The sequence below is a fragment of the Schistocerca gregaria genome, chromosome 3 (assembly GCF_023897955.1).
Source record: "Schistocerca gregaria isolate iqSchGreg1 chromosome 3, iqSchGreg1.2, whole genome shotgun sequence".
NCBI classification, from domain to species: domain Eukaryota; kingdom Metazoa; phylum Arthropoda; class Insecta; order Orthoptera; family Acrididae; genus Schistocerca; species Schistocerca gregaria.
In genome coordinates, this window is record NC_064922.1 from 82,033,689 (window position 1) to 82,051,384 (window position 17,696).

Sequence of the window (17,696 nt, forward strand, 5' to 3'; positions counted from 1 at the left end):
ACACAAAGTGACATTACAGTAAACAAGCAAAGTGGTGACTAAAGAAAACACACAGTATTGTGAATGATTTTAAGACATTTGTGCATGTGTTATTAAGTGGTTCAATGTGTCGTCATGAAATATCGTGATAAAAAATCGTGACAAGCCAACCACAGTGCCCTCACTCCCAAGTACAGTAATATCATGGTCAACTGGGAGTCAGCGGACAGAATGCTGTACTTTGTCTACAGAGTACATATACGTTCATTCAGAGGGCATTTATCTTAATAATATGGGTCCTTACTTCCTTGTATATATTTACAATGGTACTTATTTCTACATGTTACTAATTTTCTTTAAGCATAATCTCAACATATTTGAAGTTATTCACTGATTCACTTTCCAGTTTTCCATTTATTTCCAAATTTGAGTCCTATATTTGTGTGTGTGTGTGTGTGTGTGTGTGTGTGTGTGTGTGTGTGTGTGTGTGTGTGTGTGTAGGGGGGACGGGGGAGGGAAGCAGTGCTATTTCGATGTGTGTCTACTCTTTAATGTGCTCCGTATACCTGCTATTAACATCTTGGCCTGTTTGTCCTGGGTAGAATATGGAGCATTCCTGTCCTGTTATTTTGTATACTCCAGAGCCTGAATATGAGTCATGATTTAACTACAGGGTGTTACAAAAACGTACGGCCAAACTTTCAGGAAACATTCCTCACACACGAAGAAAGAAAATATGTTATGTGGACATGTGTCCGGAAATGCTTACTTTCCATGTTAGAGCTCATTTTATTACTTCTCTTCATATCACATTAATCATGCAATGGAAACACACAGCAACACAACGTACCAGTGTGACTTCAAACACTTTGTTACAGGAAATGTTCAAAATGTCCTGCATTAGCGAGGATACTTGCATCTACCCTACGTCGCATGGAATCCCTGATGTGCTGATGCAGCCCTGGAGAATGGCGTATTTTATCACAGCCATCCACAATACGAGCAAGAAGAGTCTCTACATTTGGTACCAAGGTTGCGTAGACAAGAGCTTTCAAATGCCCCCATAAATGAAAGTCAAGAGTGTTGAGGTCAGGAGAGCGTGGAGGCCATGGAATTGGTCCGCCTCTACCAATCCATTGGTCACCGAATCTGTTGTTGAGAAGTGTATGAACACTTCGACTGAAACGTGCACGAGCTCCATCGTGCATGAACCACATGTTGTGTCGTACTTGTAAAGGCACATGTTCTAGCAGCACAGGTAGAGTATCCCGTATGAAATCATGGCGGTGAATCGAGGAAGTACAGTGCACACTGACGAAACTAAAATGAGCTCTAACATGGAAATTAAGCATTTTGGACACATGTCCACATAACATCTTTTCTTTATTTGTGTGTGAGGAATGTTTCCTGAAAGTTTGGCCGTACCTTTTTGTAACACCCTGTATATGAAATTTCTGAATTGCTTCACTAGTCTACATCAGATAATTACATGAACAAGACAAAAACATAAATCACTTTACCCTAATAGCCACAAGACATAACACATGCACATTGAAAATTAATATGAAAAATACAATGAGCAACACCACAACCTTTGCAACTTTGTGTAACCCAGGCATTCATATACAAGCAGCATACATATCAGTGAGGCACCACAGGGCAACTAAAATACCTTTAAAAAATTGCAACAGGAAACAAACAAAGTGAAACAGATTGCAATTGCCAACGATAATACTTTTTCCACAAGTGACACATAGCGATATTTTTTTTAAAAAAAGGGGGAAAAAGGAAAAAAAAACTAAACACAAACCATATGGCAGGAGAAAGGTATTCTTACATATTATATTAAGATAGAACATAAGTTCAAAAACACTGAGACACACATATTTTGTAGTGGTGAGTACACAGAAGTGTGTACTTGTGAATTTGTGAATTAATACTGATAAGTAGTTCATTTTCAGCAGTAACTTTATACAGACCCCCACTGTGAAATTGTGAACTGTTTACGAGGAATCTAGATTCCTTACTATGTAATCTGTCAAACAGCAGCAAGCAGTTAATAGTCTGTGGAGACTTCACTGTAGATTTTCTAAACAATTCTGATTGGAAAATTGATCTGGAAACCTTATTTTCATCCTTCAATTTGATATCAGTAATAACTTTCAACACAAAAGGATAAAGGCAGTAAGACCCTAATTGATAACATTTTCTTTGGTGAAGAAAAATACCTATTTATTCAGTAACAAATGCTCTCTCTGATCACAATCCATAATTACTTAGAATAAACTAGATAGTGCTTGATGTTCCTCAAAGAAATCAGTTATCTCAATAAATGTCTTTAAGACTACTTTACAAGAGATGACCTGGGATAAAATTTATAATGAACCAAATGCTAACATAAAATTTAATCTATTTCATGTTACATTCATACCATTATTTGAAAATACCTTTCCATACAAGCTAATCAAAAAGGATACTATGCAGTAATGTAAAAAAACCACGAATCACTAGCGGGGTTTGTGAAAGGAAAATGGAAATGTTTCTCTTGACAAGAACAAGTAGAGATCCTGTAGTAATTCCACAATACAAGAATTATTTGAAACTACTACAAAAGTTATTAAAACATCAAGGAATGTGCATAAAATGTCAGAAATCAGTAACTGCAAAAACAGACTTAAGTCCATATGGAATGTAGAGAAATGAGAGACAGGACACCCAGCCACAGAAAAAGATGACATCTCTACTGAACTGAATGGAAGCACTATAAATGATGAGTCTCATGTAGTAAATATATTTAATAATCATTTCATAAATATACTAGAAAAATAGGGGCAAACAGATCACGAGGGAAATCACAGCAATGTGTTGAAAAAGCAACTCTCACAAAATGAAGTCATACTTCTCACATTTTCTCCAAAATAAAATCTCATTTGGAGTTGAAAGTGTTTTCAATAGAATACTAATGAGTTGTTCCTACATGATCAGCCATAATGCTTCAATAACTCAAGGCATTTTTTCAGAGAGACTGAATTATACTATTTTCAAACTCCTCTTTATGAAAAGTGGTAGTAGAGATGTCCATAACTACCAAACTATTTACTGCTAACATCATTTTCCAAAATTTTTGAGAAGGTGATGTACACTAGAATAGAGTCTCACTAGAGCAACAACAATATTCTCAGCAAATCATAGTTTGGATTTTAGAAGAATTTGTCAAGTATTTAATTTCCAGTCAATGATCCATGCAAATCTGGCCCACACCATTGTGGAGCCACCACTAGCTTGCAAAGTGCCTTGTTGACAATCTGGGCCACGGCTTCTTGGGATCTGTGCCACACCTGAACCGTACCCTCAGCTCTTACCAACTGAAATTGGGACTTGTCTGACCAGGCTACAGCTTTCTGGTTGTCTACGGTTCAACCAGTGTGGTCACGAGCCCAGGAGATGCATTGCAGGTGATGTCATGCTGTTAGCAAAGGCACTTGTGTCAGTCGTCTACTGCCACAGCCCATTAATGCCACATTTTGCCACACTATTCTAATGAACACATTCTCCATACATCACACATTCATTTCCACGGTTATTTGATGTAGTGTTGCTCGACTGTTAGCACTGACAACTCTATGCAAACGCCACTGCTCTCAGTCATTAAGTGAAGGCTGTCGGCAAATATGTTATCAACATTGAGAAGTAATGCCTGAAATTTGGTATTCTCAGCACACTCTTGACACTATGGCGTCCAGGGGCAGCATCTGCAACCCAAACAACAACTATGCTGCACAGGCGAGGAATGCGCCACTCATGCATATGGCCGTGACATCGCTAGATGCCTGACTTACTGGCAAGTCACCAGGAGGCATACTGGGAGTGAGGAGCCTAACCAGCAATCGCCAGAGGCCACTACACTACCACCTAGCCATGTCACTGCCAGTGACGTGTGCGGAGAGTGCAGCAATTTTTGTTCTCAGTGTACCGTCCTGAAAGGAATAAACATTGTGAACTTCTAGCTGGGCTAGTCATTAAGACCCAATCAAGGAATGTAAAACTTCACACTGTGCATCTCGGCATAACGAATTCCCTAAAGATTTCCAAAATGGAATGTTCCCTGTATCTAACTCCAACTACCGTTCCATGTTCGAAGTCAGTCCATTTCCACTGTGCAGACATAATCACATTGGAAACTATTTCACATGAATCTCTTCAGTACAAATGACAGCTCTGTCAAGGCACAGCCCTTTTGCACCTTGTGTATGTAATAGTACCGCCTACGTATACATGCCTATCGCTATCCCACGAGTTTTGTCACCTCAGTGTAAGTGTAACACATAGTGGGGAAATAATAAACAGGGTGGAAAATTAATTTCCGAGGTGTCAAACTGGAAAAGGCAGATTTATGAACTCTTAAAACTACTTAGTTAAAACACATTTGCACTTGCAATCATTGCAAATCTCATGGAGAGATAAAATAGATAAATAAATAAGTTGACATACTTTGCATATTTTCATTCAATTATGTCATATGGAATAATGTACTTGGGTAACTCATCTATAAGAAAGAAAGTTTTCATTGTTGAAAAATGTGCCATACAAATAACCTGTGGTACTCACCCAAATCATCTTGTAGATGTCTGTCTAAAGAGATGGGCATTCTGACCACCACTTCACAGTGTATTTATTTCCTCATGAAGTTTGTTATAAATAATTCACTACAGTTTAAAAGGAAAAATGATGTACACAATAACAAGAGCAGAAGTAAAAATAACATTGATTACACCACGCTAGGATTGTTTTTAGCACAAAAAGGGTTGCACAATGCCACAACTACAAATTTTGGTGACTTGGCCAGAATATAAAATGTCAGATGGACAGCAAAGAAAAATTTATAAACAAACTGTGAAAGTTTCTCCTTGTGACTCTGACATCTGGTCCCAATCCCTTTGTTCACGGCACACATCCCTGTCCCTTACATCCTCCCACCAAGGCCTACTCCAGCGCAGTCACAAGCGTTGCCTATCCCATCAAATTATGGCTACCTGTGAAAGCAGTCACGTGATGTACCTGCTAAGCTGCTATCTCTGTGCTGCATTCTATGTGGGCATGACAACCAACAAGCTGGGTATCCATATTAATAGCCACTGAAAAACTGTGGCCAAGAAACAGCTGGACCACCTAGCTGCTTAGAACACTGCCCAACACAATGTTCTTCGCTTCAGTGTCTGCTTCGCATCTGGATCCTTCCTACCAACTCCAGCTTCTCCAAATTGCACAGCTGACAATTCTGCCTGAAATTTATTCTATGTTCCCATAACCCCCCCTGGCCCGAACCTTCATTAGTCACTCTCCTTCACCCAGCTATGCCCCTTTCCTGTTCCCACTCCATCACCATACAGCCTTCTAGTCTGCCAACATATCCACAGTCTTCATACGTGCATCCTCTACGGCTCCCTTGAAAATTGTAAAATACACACATCAAAAAACGTTCTGCTTCACCCCGGTTCCCAGAACTCCTGAAGATAGATGTTTACTGTGGATATTGTATCACAGACACAGACCCTTTGTCTGTTCCGAGATGTTACTAAACCCACCCAAAGATGTCAACAACCATGCACGAGCAGTGCCTATTAGACGGAGGGCGTTAGACAGCTGACCAGTTCCAGTCAGCCCATCAGGAAGGAGGTACACAGCTCGTGTTGTCTGTAGTTCAACCATGCACAGACAGTCAATACCGTGGTTCAATTGTGTCCGCATTGTTACTTTGTGCCAGGAAGGGTTCTCAACAAGGGAAGTGACCAGGCGTCTCGGAGTGAACCAAAGCGATGTTGTTGGGACATGGAGGAGATACAGAGAGACAGGAACTGTCGATGACATGACTCGCTCAGGCCGTCCGAGGGCTACTACCGCAGTGGATGACTGCTACCTACGGATTATGGCTCAAAGGAACCCTGACAGCAATGCCACCATGTTGAATAATGCTTTTCGTACAGCCACAGGACTCATGTTATGACTCAAACTGTGTGCAATAGGCTGCGTAATGCACAACTTCACTCCCAACGTCCAGGGTGAGGGCCATCTTTGCAGTGGTAGCAGATGTGAAAGTGTTCCAGTCAGCCTTGAGAAGAACCCATCTGGGCAAGTGTTGAGATGAGGGACACTGCAGTGTGGACAGAAAGAGTGGAAGGTGGTCACTACCACACAAGTCGTCATGTGCTCTCCAGTGGATAGATGGAAGAAGGCCAGGACTGCAAACTGAGAGATCAATGGCCGAATATGTTCTATGTGCCACACTGAAATGTGTGGGGGCACTTGTATTTAGGAGGCAAAGGTCGAGGTGAGTTAGTAGTTCGTCAACATCTTTGCCACAGCCATTAACCTTGGCTCCACCCCACAACGGGTAATGGGTGTTAAAATCACCCAGAACTAGAAAAGGTGGGGGAGAATTGTGAAATAAGTGCAGCCAAACATAGGGTGGTGTTTCACCATATGGAGGGAGGTAGATGTTACAGATGGTAGTTTCCTGCATTGTCATCACCTTTACAGGTGCAGCTTCTAAAGGTGTTTGAAGGGGCTCAGGTTCACTACAGACGGAGGAAAGAATGAAAATACATACTCCACCTGACAGTCTGTCACAGGCAGGACGGTTTGTGTAGTACCCCGGTAGCCGCGAAGGGCGGGGGTCCGCATAGCGGGAAACAAGGAATCTCAAATGACAATGCAAAAGGCAGGTATACTACTTAAAGAGCTGACATACCTCAGCCAGGTGGGAGAAAAAACTTCTGCGGTTCCACTGGAGAATGACACTTTCTGTAGTCTGGAATGGCATGGATGACCAAGGAGGCAAATTAGGCTTCAGGATCACCTGTCACCACTGGATGAGTGTTGGCGTCCAGTACCATTGCATCCGAGGTGTTGGCGAGATCTGGGTCCTCAGGGGACGCCGGAATCTCCACCTCGTTCTCTGATGTAGAGCCGTGGGGGATTGCTGCTGTAGGGGACACTGGAGGCTGTCGTTTCTTAGTGGGTTACTGCTTTAAGGTTTTGCCCTCTCGCCGCTCCTTACTGACTTGCTGGGAGGGCTTCTTGGAAGTAGCTTCAGGGACAGAGCAAGACCTTGAAGCTCTTGGACCAGCAGTGGCTCTTTCAACTACTGGCTGGTGTACACTGGACAATTGGGGGAGACCATGGAAGGTAGAGTCCCAAGGGACCCCTACCGGATAAGAGGAGCCGGAGGAGGTCATTGCTTCTCTGGCTGGGGGGAGGGGACCGATGGCCTCGGCATTTTGCGGGGCGATTCTCCCAAAGTAGAATGCCTGGGAGCAACAGAACAAGATGTGCCCCCAGTCAATTGGATGGGGGAGGAAGATGGGCGGCCCTGGGGTCCCACTGGAGCAACCTTAGAGGATGGGCATAACCGCGTCATTGATGGTGACATCATCGCGGCGGCAGCATATGAAGGTAGCATGGCAACGGGGTTTAGTCGGTCATATTTGAGTTTAGCCTCAAGGTAAGATAGCCTATTCTGAAGGCTTGTACTCCATAATTTTGCACTCCTTTTGAAGTACCAGGCACTCTGGTGAGCAGGGGGAGTGATGCTGGCTACAGTTCACACAAGTGGGAGGAGGTGCACATGGAGTATTCGGATGCAGCAAACGTCCACAGTCTCTACTTATGGCATTGAATGGGCACCGGGAGGACATGTGCCCAAATTTCTAGCACTTAAAGCACTGCATAGGGGGAGGGACATAGGGTTTGATGTCACATCAGAAAAACCATCACCTTGAACTTTTTCAGGTAATGAATCACACTGAAAGGCCAAGATGAAGGCCTACTGTCTTTGGGTCCCCTGTAAATGCACCGAACGAAATGAACACCCCGCCATTCTGACTTGGCACGCAGCTCGTCATTGGACTGTAACACGAGGTCGCGATGAAAAATAATTCCCTGGACCATATTGAGGCTTTGTGAGGAGTGACCGAAACAGAAATATCACCCAGCCTGTCACAGGCGAGTAACACCCGGGACTGCGTTGGGGACGCCGTCTGAATTAAAACCGGCCCACTGCACATTTTGGACAGAGCTGTCACTTCCCCAAACTTATCCTCCAGGTGCTCAACAAAAAAAAGAGATCCTTCATTTCCAGAAAGGAGTACCCATTGGTTCCGTTGCAAACTAAGTGACGTGGCGAATAAGGATCCTGTTCCTTTGAAGTCCTACGTTCCTCCAAAGGTGTCGCTAGGGAGAGGAACGATTTGGGGTCATACTTGTCAGCATTGAAATCAACCTTTCCTTTCTTAGAGACTGCTGGGGCCATTTGGTCCCCAGTAAAAGATGACTTAGTCCGCTTCACTGCGGGTCATCCGCCCTGATGCCATCCTCTTCGATCAGGGGCTCTCCCTACGGGCGCCACTCAGCCACAGCAAACGCCACCTGGCACGATGGCCGTTGCCAAGAGTCTGAATGCCCCACGAAGACAGGCATCTACCCCTTGGCATGCATGGGGAGTTTACAGCTCAGGTATCAGCAGTGCAATCCCTGTGTTGTCAGGGGCTACCACCAAATGGGTACATGACAGCCCCATCACAAGAAACTGGCTACCATTCTGGATTTTGGGTGTAGAGAAATCCAATATTGTCACGGGGGTGAAAGAGGACAGGAGACAACCGAAGAAGATGACATACTCCGGGAAGTGTCATTGCACAAATAGTTGAAGTACAGGTGGAGATGCAAACCCATGACGAAAAGAGGTTCAGGAGATCAAATCTAAGGTCTCTAGGGCTAACTTGTGCACCATGTATAGCATCCTTCCCGATATGGACTGCACTTCTGCTGGATTTGTAAAGTGGCAGGTCAAACCAGAAAATGGGACATGAACTCCTAGGGCCAAAACAGGTGAGGCACCTTTTAGTCACCTCTCTGGACTTGCAGGGGGTTGTTCATGTGAGAGTAACTGTGGGAACAAGTGAAGATTACTTCTGAAGAGGCACTTTGTGTGAAATCTGCAATACTCCTAGCATTCTTGTTGAGTGTGTCTGTCTGTACAAATCAATATTTCCTCTTTGGGACAAAGAGAAGATGAAATAATTAAGGACAACACGAACATCCAGTCCTCCAGCAAACAAAATTAGATACATTTTGATTAATCGTCAATTATGGTTCATTGTCCTAGATACAATATTGCTCAAATTTAGATATTAGGATATTATGTGATGCGCTGTCAAATGCTTCACTCGGATCAAGCAATATAACACAGGCAAACTGTTGTAATCCTATATACAGTGTGAGCGTGCGTAGTAAACGGTGTGTGGTACAAGCGGCTCCGTGGCCAGCCTAGAGAGATTGCCTCACAATGTGGACAGATAGCACAGCAAGCGCTGTGCCGTATGCACGACAACCCGATACAATCCCCACATGCTGGGCTCTCGGCATCACTTATGTTTGCTTGCTTATAGTATGCTCAATTACAAGACTGTATATTGATGTGTTCTATAGTTACAAGACTTTGAACTGTTCTATACATCATTCAGTGTCATTGTGGGTCACTTTATGTGGAAGCAGAATAAAACTTGGACGGTGTTACTTCCGATTTATGCCTGTACAATATTATAACATACTTGGTGATGAGTGCGGTATTCTACTCCGTGTTTTCAGTATACATGTTTCTTTGGTTCAGTATACATGTCAGTGGAAGGAGTTCTTCAGTCTGTTATTGAACAACAGTGAGGTCTCGCCAACCGGCAGCAGACTCTCTCCGTAGCAGTAAACAATTTGGCAGCCACACTGATGTGCCAAGTTCCAACATAATTGACACAGCCGCCACTGTTTCATCTGATGATTCTGTGGAAGATTTTCAAGCTTTTGGAGTTGTTGACCTCAAGCTGTGTCAGGCTTTATTTTTGTCATGCCTTTCCCCTTATGTTTATCACCTTTTGTCATGTGGCTCCTCTTCAGGAACCTGCGAGTCTCTCTTTTGATGAAACATGTCAGTTCTCTAATTATCATAGCAAACATACTCATGTTATAGCTGCACGTGTCGAGTTCTACCATTATCAAACGCAGTTGCAACAATTGTACAGAGCTCGGGCAGTGGAACTTCACAGGCTTAGCTGTTGTTGCAGTTACTGAGACCTCCTGGGCTGCTGATTTGATGGTTTTTGATGCTATAATATGAAGTTTGTGAACATGCTTTACAAAATGAAAATCCACAGATGTTCTCAACATTGCTCAGTCGTTTTAAGTATGTAGGGCAGCATGAAATCAGACAGAAGCGCGGTGTGAAAGAGCCATCATTGTTTCCTCTCCTCCTCAGCTGCCATTTGTTAGCTCACGGACGGGGTGGGGGGGAGGGGGGGGGGGAGGGGACGACAATGTAGTGGACGCGTAAGCAGAGCTGCAGGGGGCAGCAACATGCTAAGCAGCAACAGCTGCGGCAGCAGCAGTCTGTGTCACAACAGCCGCCATGTGCTCCTCTTCCGTCATGCCTTTATTGTTTTGCTCAACATCAAGGTCCATGTGGGTTTGAGAATTTGAGTGGCTGCTGCTTACATGTCCACTTGCATTTTTAACATATTACCTATCACATGTACTTCAATGTAGATTTGTTTGCTTGGAACCATGTTTCCTGGAGGGCAATGCAGTCAGCAGGTGTGAAGCTTAACAGTTGCCGTAGCTCAGGCTGGCGGTGGAAAAAACCACTGCAATTCCACTGGAGGATGACATCGTGAGACTGGGAAGGCATGGAACATTCAATGAGGCAGTTTACGCCTCTGAGTCACCTGCTGCCACCGATTTATTGACTGAACAATCTGTATCCATTGCATCTGAAGGTCTGGCGAGATCTAGGTCCTCAGCGGACGCCAAAATCTCCACCCCATCCTCAGCTGCAGAGCTTGTAGGTAGCGCTCGTGTGGGTGCCACTGCAATTTCCTTGGTCTTAGGGGTCTTCTTCTTGGATTTCTCTTGTTGCTCCTTGGGGTTGCTGCTGTCTCCCACTGGTTGGTGAGTTACAACAAACAACAAATATCCATATTAGGACAGTTTTCTACTTCCACAGTGTTCGAAGCAGTTGTTAGGTCTTGGATCTTTCTAGTAGTGGACCATGCCAATATTAAAAAACTTATTTGGGTCAGAAATCTTTAAAATTTTTGGGTTCTCTATTTCTAAAGAAGCACATCTGGTATCAGGTCAAGTTCTGGATCAACAACTGGATGCACTCTGTTCTGAATATTCCTTGCTGTTTTGGGAAGGTTTATGGTGTGGTACCAGTTTTGAGGCTCACATCACAATGAAACTAATGGCAAGACCCCATTTTTTCCATGCCTGCCTAGTCCCAATAGCTTTTACAGGAGCAAGTCAAATTGGAAACAATTGACTTATGTCTCCTCTAGTGAATGTTTTACTCTTTTGGTAGTTGCACCTAACAGTAACCTTCTGATCTGTCGTGATTTTAAAGCATACGTAAATTCACAGTCTATTATTGATACCTATTCCTTACCCCATCCACTTTTAATCTTTCAGGAAGTTCCATATCAGCACATAATCTGCTGCAGAGTGAATATCTCATTCTGGAAAGTTAGCACAGCTTTCCAAGGGCTGACATTCTTTCGAAATACACTTGTCAGAAGCCTAATTAAAACTCCCTTTGAATGACGATTCCAAAGGTATCTTCGAAATGAATACTCCCTTTGTGTTATATCAAAACCAGCATCTGTAATTCGAAGTGGCTAGTGCTCCTGCTACTTTCCGAGTTTTGGAGCAACTCGAGGCCTCTGTACTGGGGCATGAGAGCTGCCTGGATCGTATTGTGGTCTCAGGTTCATCAACTTATGAACATCTATGGAAGCTTTGTGCCTTGTTCACAGTGCTACAGGCTGCTGGTTGGGCAAGTCACAGTTTTTTCCGACTTCTATTGTCTGTTTCTGATTTGAAGTCTCTTGTGCTGGCATTAAGTCATTATGCCAGAATAAATGCTATTGCAGATTTCCCACATCCTGATTTTATCGAAGAGTTGCAAGCCTTTCTTGAAAAAATTGCATGTGACCATAAATTTCTTCCTGGTGCAGCCACACTCTCCCGGTCACTTCACACTCTCTTATGTAAAGACATTCCTTTTCACTGGTCACTCACCTGCGAGCGTGCTTTTACCCTGCTAAGATCAAAATTACACTCAGCACCTTGCCCGGTTACCATCCAATTAGGCAAATCTCTTGTTTTGGCCATAGACACCTCCCGATATGGCTTTGGGGTTGTTCTTGTGGACAAATACGCAGATATTTCTAAACGCTCTATTGTGTAAACTTCCAAAACTTTGAATCAGGTGCAACAGCGTTACTTCCAGACAGAAAAAGAAGCATACTCAAATAAATTTCATGTTTTCCTATACAATTACATTTGATTACTGATCATAAACTTCTCATCTCTCCTTTCAGTCCTGCAGCACCTTAACGAACGAAGTGGCCCACTGCATGCAATGCTGGGCCCTGTTTTTGTCAGACTGTGACTATGAGATTCATTTCCAACCCACAGCAGAAAACATTAATGAGGATGCTCTTTGTCGATTGCCAGTTGGCCCCGATTCAGAATTTGATGAGGATGAATTGTTGTATTTCCATTTACAAGTTGAACCCCAAAACTCCAGCTGCTGTCATTGCCAATCCTGTCTTATGTCAGTTTGTTCAGTTTTAACACCATGGCTGGCCATATAAATGATCAGGCCGAGTGTTGTATCCTTTGCTAATTATTATGCTTTCTGGCACTGCCTCTCAGTTCTTGATGGTGTGTTACTGTTGGCTATTGAACAGCCAGTGCCCAGGGTTTCGATCTCCTATGTACTGCAGTGTGATGTCATGTACCTTGTCCACCTGGACCACTCGGGTGTTTCTCATACAAAATGGCTGTCCCACTGACACGGGTTTTGGCTGGTTATTGACAATGAGGTCAAACAAGTTGTGACAGCCTGCCTGCAGTGAACTATCCATTAAGCAGCACCACAGGCCTCTCTTTCCCCATCCCCACCTTCCAGCAAGTATATGAGTGTTTTCATGCTCATATTAAGGGTCCATTCCTTACCTTCTTTTGGCTTGTAGAAGTTGATGCTGTCTCAAAGTTGCCTTACGTGGTTTGTTGCCGGTCCACATTCACGGCACCTTCACTCACAGGCCTCTCAAAAAATTTTTCCCTTAAAAGGATTTTCATATGTACTTCTAATGTAAAATGATGCACAGTTTCTGTCTAAAGACTTTGTACATAAATTTTCAAAGTGTGGCATCCAGTATGTTGCTGCTCCTTCCTTTCATTCTCAGTACACTGGAGAGGCAGATCAGCTGGTTTGTACATTCAAAGCCCAGGTGAAAGAAATAATTTGCTCAGTCTTCTCACAAGGAAGCCCTCGATAGGTTCTTCAGTTCATATAGGTTCACTCCACTCTGAGAAAGCACCCTGGCAGAGCTGCCTCACACCTCCAGCCTGGTATGCTACTTCATCTGCTCAAGCCAATGCCCAGCTGCCCTCAGGCACCCACCTTGCAGCTATCCTATCCGGTCTCACTGTCTGGGCCTGCAGGTTTGTCTCGTGCTCTAAGTGGACATCGGCAGTCGACCAACAGTGCCGAGGTCACCCTGTCTTCATTGAGCGCACCTCCGATGGCTTAATGTCACAATGTTACTACCAGTTCTGACTTGTGCTGGTTGTGTGTCGGTAACTCATTTTTTCAAGGTATTCCATAATGTTGGAACACAGAATATGTTCCAAAATCCTACTGCAAATCAATATCAATGTTACGGGTGTATAATTCAATTCTATTTACACTGACCAGCCAGTGCATTATGACTAACTACGTAACAGCCGTTATGTCCACCTTTGGCTCAGAAGACAGCGCCGATACTTCGTGGCACGGAAGCAGTGACGCCTTGGTTGGTTGCTGGAGGGAGTTGGCATCACATCTGCACACACAAGTCAGCTTATTCCCGTAAATTTCACAGATGGGGCGATTAGTTCTGACACCACATTCAATTACATCCCAGATGTGCTCGATTGAGTTCATACCTGGCGAATTGGGGGATCAGCACATCAACTGGAGCTCGCCACTGTGTTCCTCCAACTACTCCTTTACACTACTGGCCTTGTGACATGGTGTATTATCTTGTTGAAAAATGCCACTGCAGTCAGGAAATATTATCGTCATGAAGGGGTGTATGTGGTCTGAAACCAATGTAAGAAACTCCTCGCCCATCACGGTGCCTTACACGTGATCCACGGGGCCGAAAGATGGCCATGTGAATGTTCCTCTGAGCATAATGGAGCCGCCACCAGCTTTTCTCCATCCCGAAGTACAGGTGTCAAGGAGCTGCTCCCCTGCAAGACGACAGATTCGTGCCCTCCAATCAGCACGATAAAGAAAGTATCAGGATTCATTGGACCGTGCAACACTGGGCCACTGAACCAACGTCCATTGCCGACGATTGTATGCACATTTCAGTTGTGGTTGCCGATTTCGTGGTGTTAATGTTGGCACACAAAAGGTCGTCAGCTGCAGAGGCTAATCGTTAGGAGAGTTCAGTGTACTGTGTGTACAGACACACTTGTACTCTGCCTAGAATTAGAGTCTGATGTTAGTTCCCACAACAGTTTGCCCGCTTTCCTATTTTACAAGCCTGTGACGTCCAACACCTGTAACGAGGGGTAGCTGCCCAACCCCATTTTGTATTGAGTTGGTTTCACCTCGTTTTGAAGACACTCACCACAGCACTCCTCGAACGCTCTTCAAGTTGTGCCGTTTCTGAAATGCTCGTGCCAAACCTCCGGGTCAAAATAATCTGCCCACAGTCAATTTCAGATAGGTTACAAGAATTCCCCATGTTACACACAGGCAGTATGCTCACTGATATTACACGTACATGCACCATGTGTGTGTGTGTGTGTGTGTGTGTGTGTGTGTGTGTGTGTGTGTGTGTGTGAGACCAGAAGTCATTCCTCACCAGGTGATGTTGCTATTGCTTGGGTGGGTTTACATCAGTAATGCTGCTATCGCCTGGATTGATTTACACCGATAGTAGGATGGTGGTCATAATGCTCTTTTCAGTCTTTAGGCACAAATGCTTCATCTAACTGTTGGTTTGTACACAATGGCCAAAAATGGAGCAATTTTGTGAGCATACTTCAAAGGAACGTAATTGGTGTACAGGCTGGACCAGAAGATTTACCTTTATTGATTGACTTCACTGCACTGAGGTTCTCTACTTCCAAATCACTAATGTTGCAGCTGTTTATGATCTGAAGTTTTGAATTCTTACTCAATCTTCATTGGTGGAGGAATTTTGGAAAATCATGTTTAGGAACTCTGCTATAGTGGCATTGTCACCAGTAACATTGCCATTATATTTGTAAAGACTGAAGACACACTATTCCCTCAATATTGCTTGTCACAAAGACATCTGCCTTAAATAGTTTAAGGAAATCGTGTAAGAGCTACATCTCGAGGGCTACACAGGAATTAAAACCCTGCTTATGCCAAATGTGATTCCGGAGTGTTAATCACATTGCAGAGAGGGGTGAGGGCAGAGAGGGGAGTGGGGGGAGGGAAGCATTGTGTGGGGTGGGGGGTGGAGTGGGGGTGGGGGTGAGGGGGTGGACTGGGAGTGGGGGCGAGGGGAGTGGCCAGGTGGGGATGGACTGGGAGTGGTTGTGGGGGTGATGGTGATGGACTGGGAGTGGTTGTGGAGGTGATGGTATTGGACTGGAAAGGGGGGGGGGGGGCATGGACTTGGGGTGGTGCAGTGGGGATGGACTGTGTGGAGGAAGGGTGGGAGTGGAGGGGGAGAGATTTTAGATGGCAGGGGAATGGAAGGGGGTGGTGGAAACTGAATTGTATATATAAACTGCTTGCTCCTGAAGCTTTTGCTTGCAAGCACATCAGTTTAACCCCATCAGTTAATCACTTTGAATGTATTTTCCATTTTTGCCTTCACTTTCAAGAGACAAATGTATTCTTGTTCTTTTCCTGTAACTGTAAACACACACACACACACACACACACACACACACACACACACACACACACACACCAAAAATCTTAGAAATTTGATTTCAGAAATCTTTAGCTCCTTTCTGTCTTTCTTCAGTATTTACTGCAGTTTAACTACCTTATCAAATGAAAGGGGGAAAGACTTGAGTTCAATATTTTGTAGATATCAACATTATTCATCTTGAGATTAAACCTCTTCTGTCCCTGTTGACTTACAAATAGCTTTGTTTTTGGAGAGGATCTACCTTGAGCAACACATAATTTTTTATCTTTTATTTTATTTCCCCAACATTCTGCTGCAATTTTGGTATCATCAGTGGGCTTTTATTACCTTTTTTGTTACCACATGCTGCAGTTTTCTTGGATTTTTAGTTTTTTATTGCAGTTGTTTTCTTTACAGTTTGTCATTTTTTCTGCTTTCCTCAGCATGTGGTAACAAGAAAAATAATAAAAGCCCACTGATGAGGCTGAAACTTCAATGAAATATGTCTGAGAAAAAAAGGTAAAAATAGTGTTTTGGGCAAGGTGGACACATTATTAATGACAAGAGCACAATTCCAGTGTTGGCAAGGATGGAGAAGGAATTTGGTCAGAATTTTTTTTGAAGAATTAGACTGGCACTGGACACTAGTGATTTATGGAAATATTGGAAAACTTAAGACAGATGTGGGGATGGGAATTTGAACCTCTTTGGTTACTTTTCACAATAACATAGGTACTGTACAGCTCCTTTTTAATCATGTTTTGGAACTAAAAACAGTGAGTAATGAAATTAAAGGCCTCCAGTCCAGAGAAAGGAGTAAAAATACCAGTTTATATCACTACTGAAATTGTCAAATTCGTAAACATGGTGACAGAGTAAATTATAACTGTGTAGAGGTATTCAAAACACATTTCTCTTACTGTGATAAAAGCAGCAGTAGCAGTTTCTCGAGCTATGGTTGACGCTTCTTCTGACTGGTGCAGATACGTATGTAACCTCTCAGCATCATCAATTCGTCTACGCAGAAATTGCCATGTTTCCTGGAAACCATCTGATTTATCTTGTATCATGTAGAGCTCCGTCATTTTATAGATCCCAGCCAGAGAGATCCTCCTTGTGTACCAACCAAACTGAAAGAAAATGTTTCACTTATGCATAGTGTAGTAAATCAGGTTCCATTATTTTGGAAATAAATGAAAATAAAGCTGAATAAGATAAAAGAAAAAAAAAACAATCTTTTATCTTAGTGCAGTACACATAACAGAGTTTTATGTCGTCCTTTTAAACAGTACACTGCTTAGGTGATAGCTCCATTCTTTACACAGACATTGAGGATGTCTTTGATGTTTTCCATAACCCAATCACTTCAAACAGAATCCACTTCCTGGATCACACAACATGGATGCAGGTATCTCAGAGAGGGCAAGGGGGGAGGGGAGAGAGAGAGAGAGAGAGAGAGAGAGAGAGAGAGAGAGAGAGAGAGAGAGAGAGAGAGAGATCAATACACAGGTTTCAAAATTCCTGCTATTCAGTTCTTTTTGATCATAACTTTCTTTGCAGAATTCTTCCATTGTGACCTCAAACAGTTCGGGCTGATAACTGTAGGATAGTCACACTTTTGTATAGGTCTAGTGTCTGGGAGACTACTCCAGTGATGCTCTTGCGGAAATGACAATTTTCCACTACAACAGTGGGAAAATATCGACCAGATGATGTCTG

The 17,696-nt window shown here is 43.4% G+C and overlaps 1 protein-coding gene across 1 annotated transcript in view; it reads right to left on the bottom strand.

Moving 5' to 3' along the window:
* Window positions 1–17,696, bottom strand: part of LOC126356060 (ubiquinone biosynthesis protein COQ9, mitochondrial) — a 221,413-nt gene that overhangs the window by 25,158 nt on the left and 178,559 nt on the right. The window contains exon 5 of the mRNA XM_050006762.1: window positions 16,898–17,107. Coding sequence (XP_049862719.1) covers window positions 16,898–17,107 — 210 coding nt within the window. The remainder of the gene's footprint in view (window positions 1–16,897; window positions 17,108–17,696) is intronic.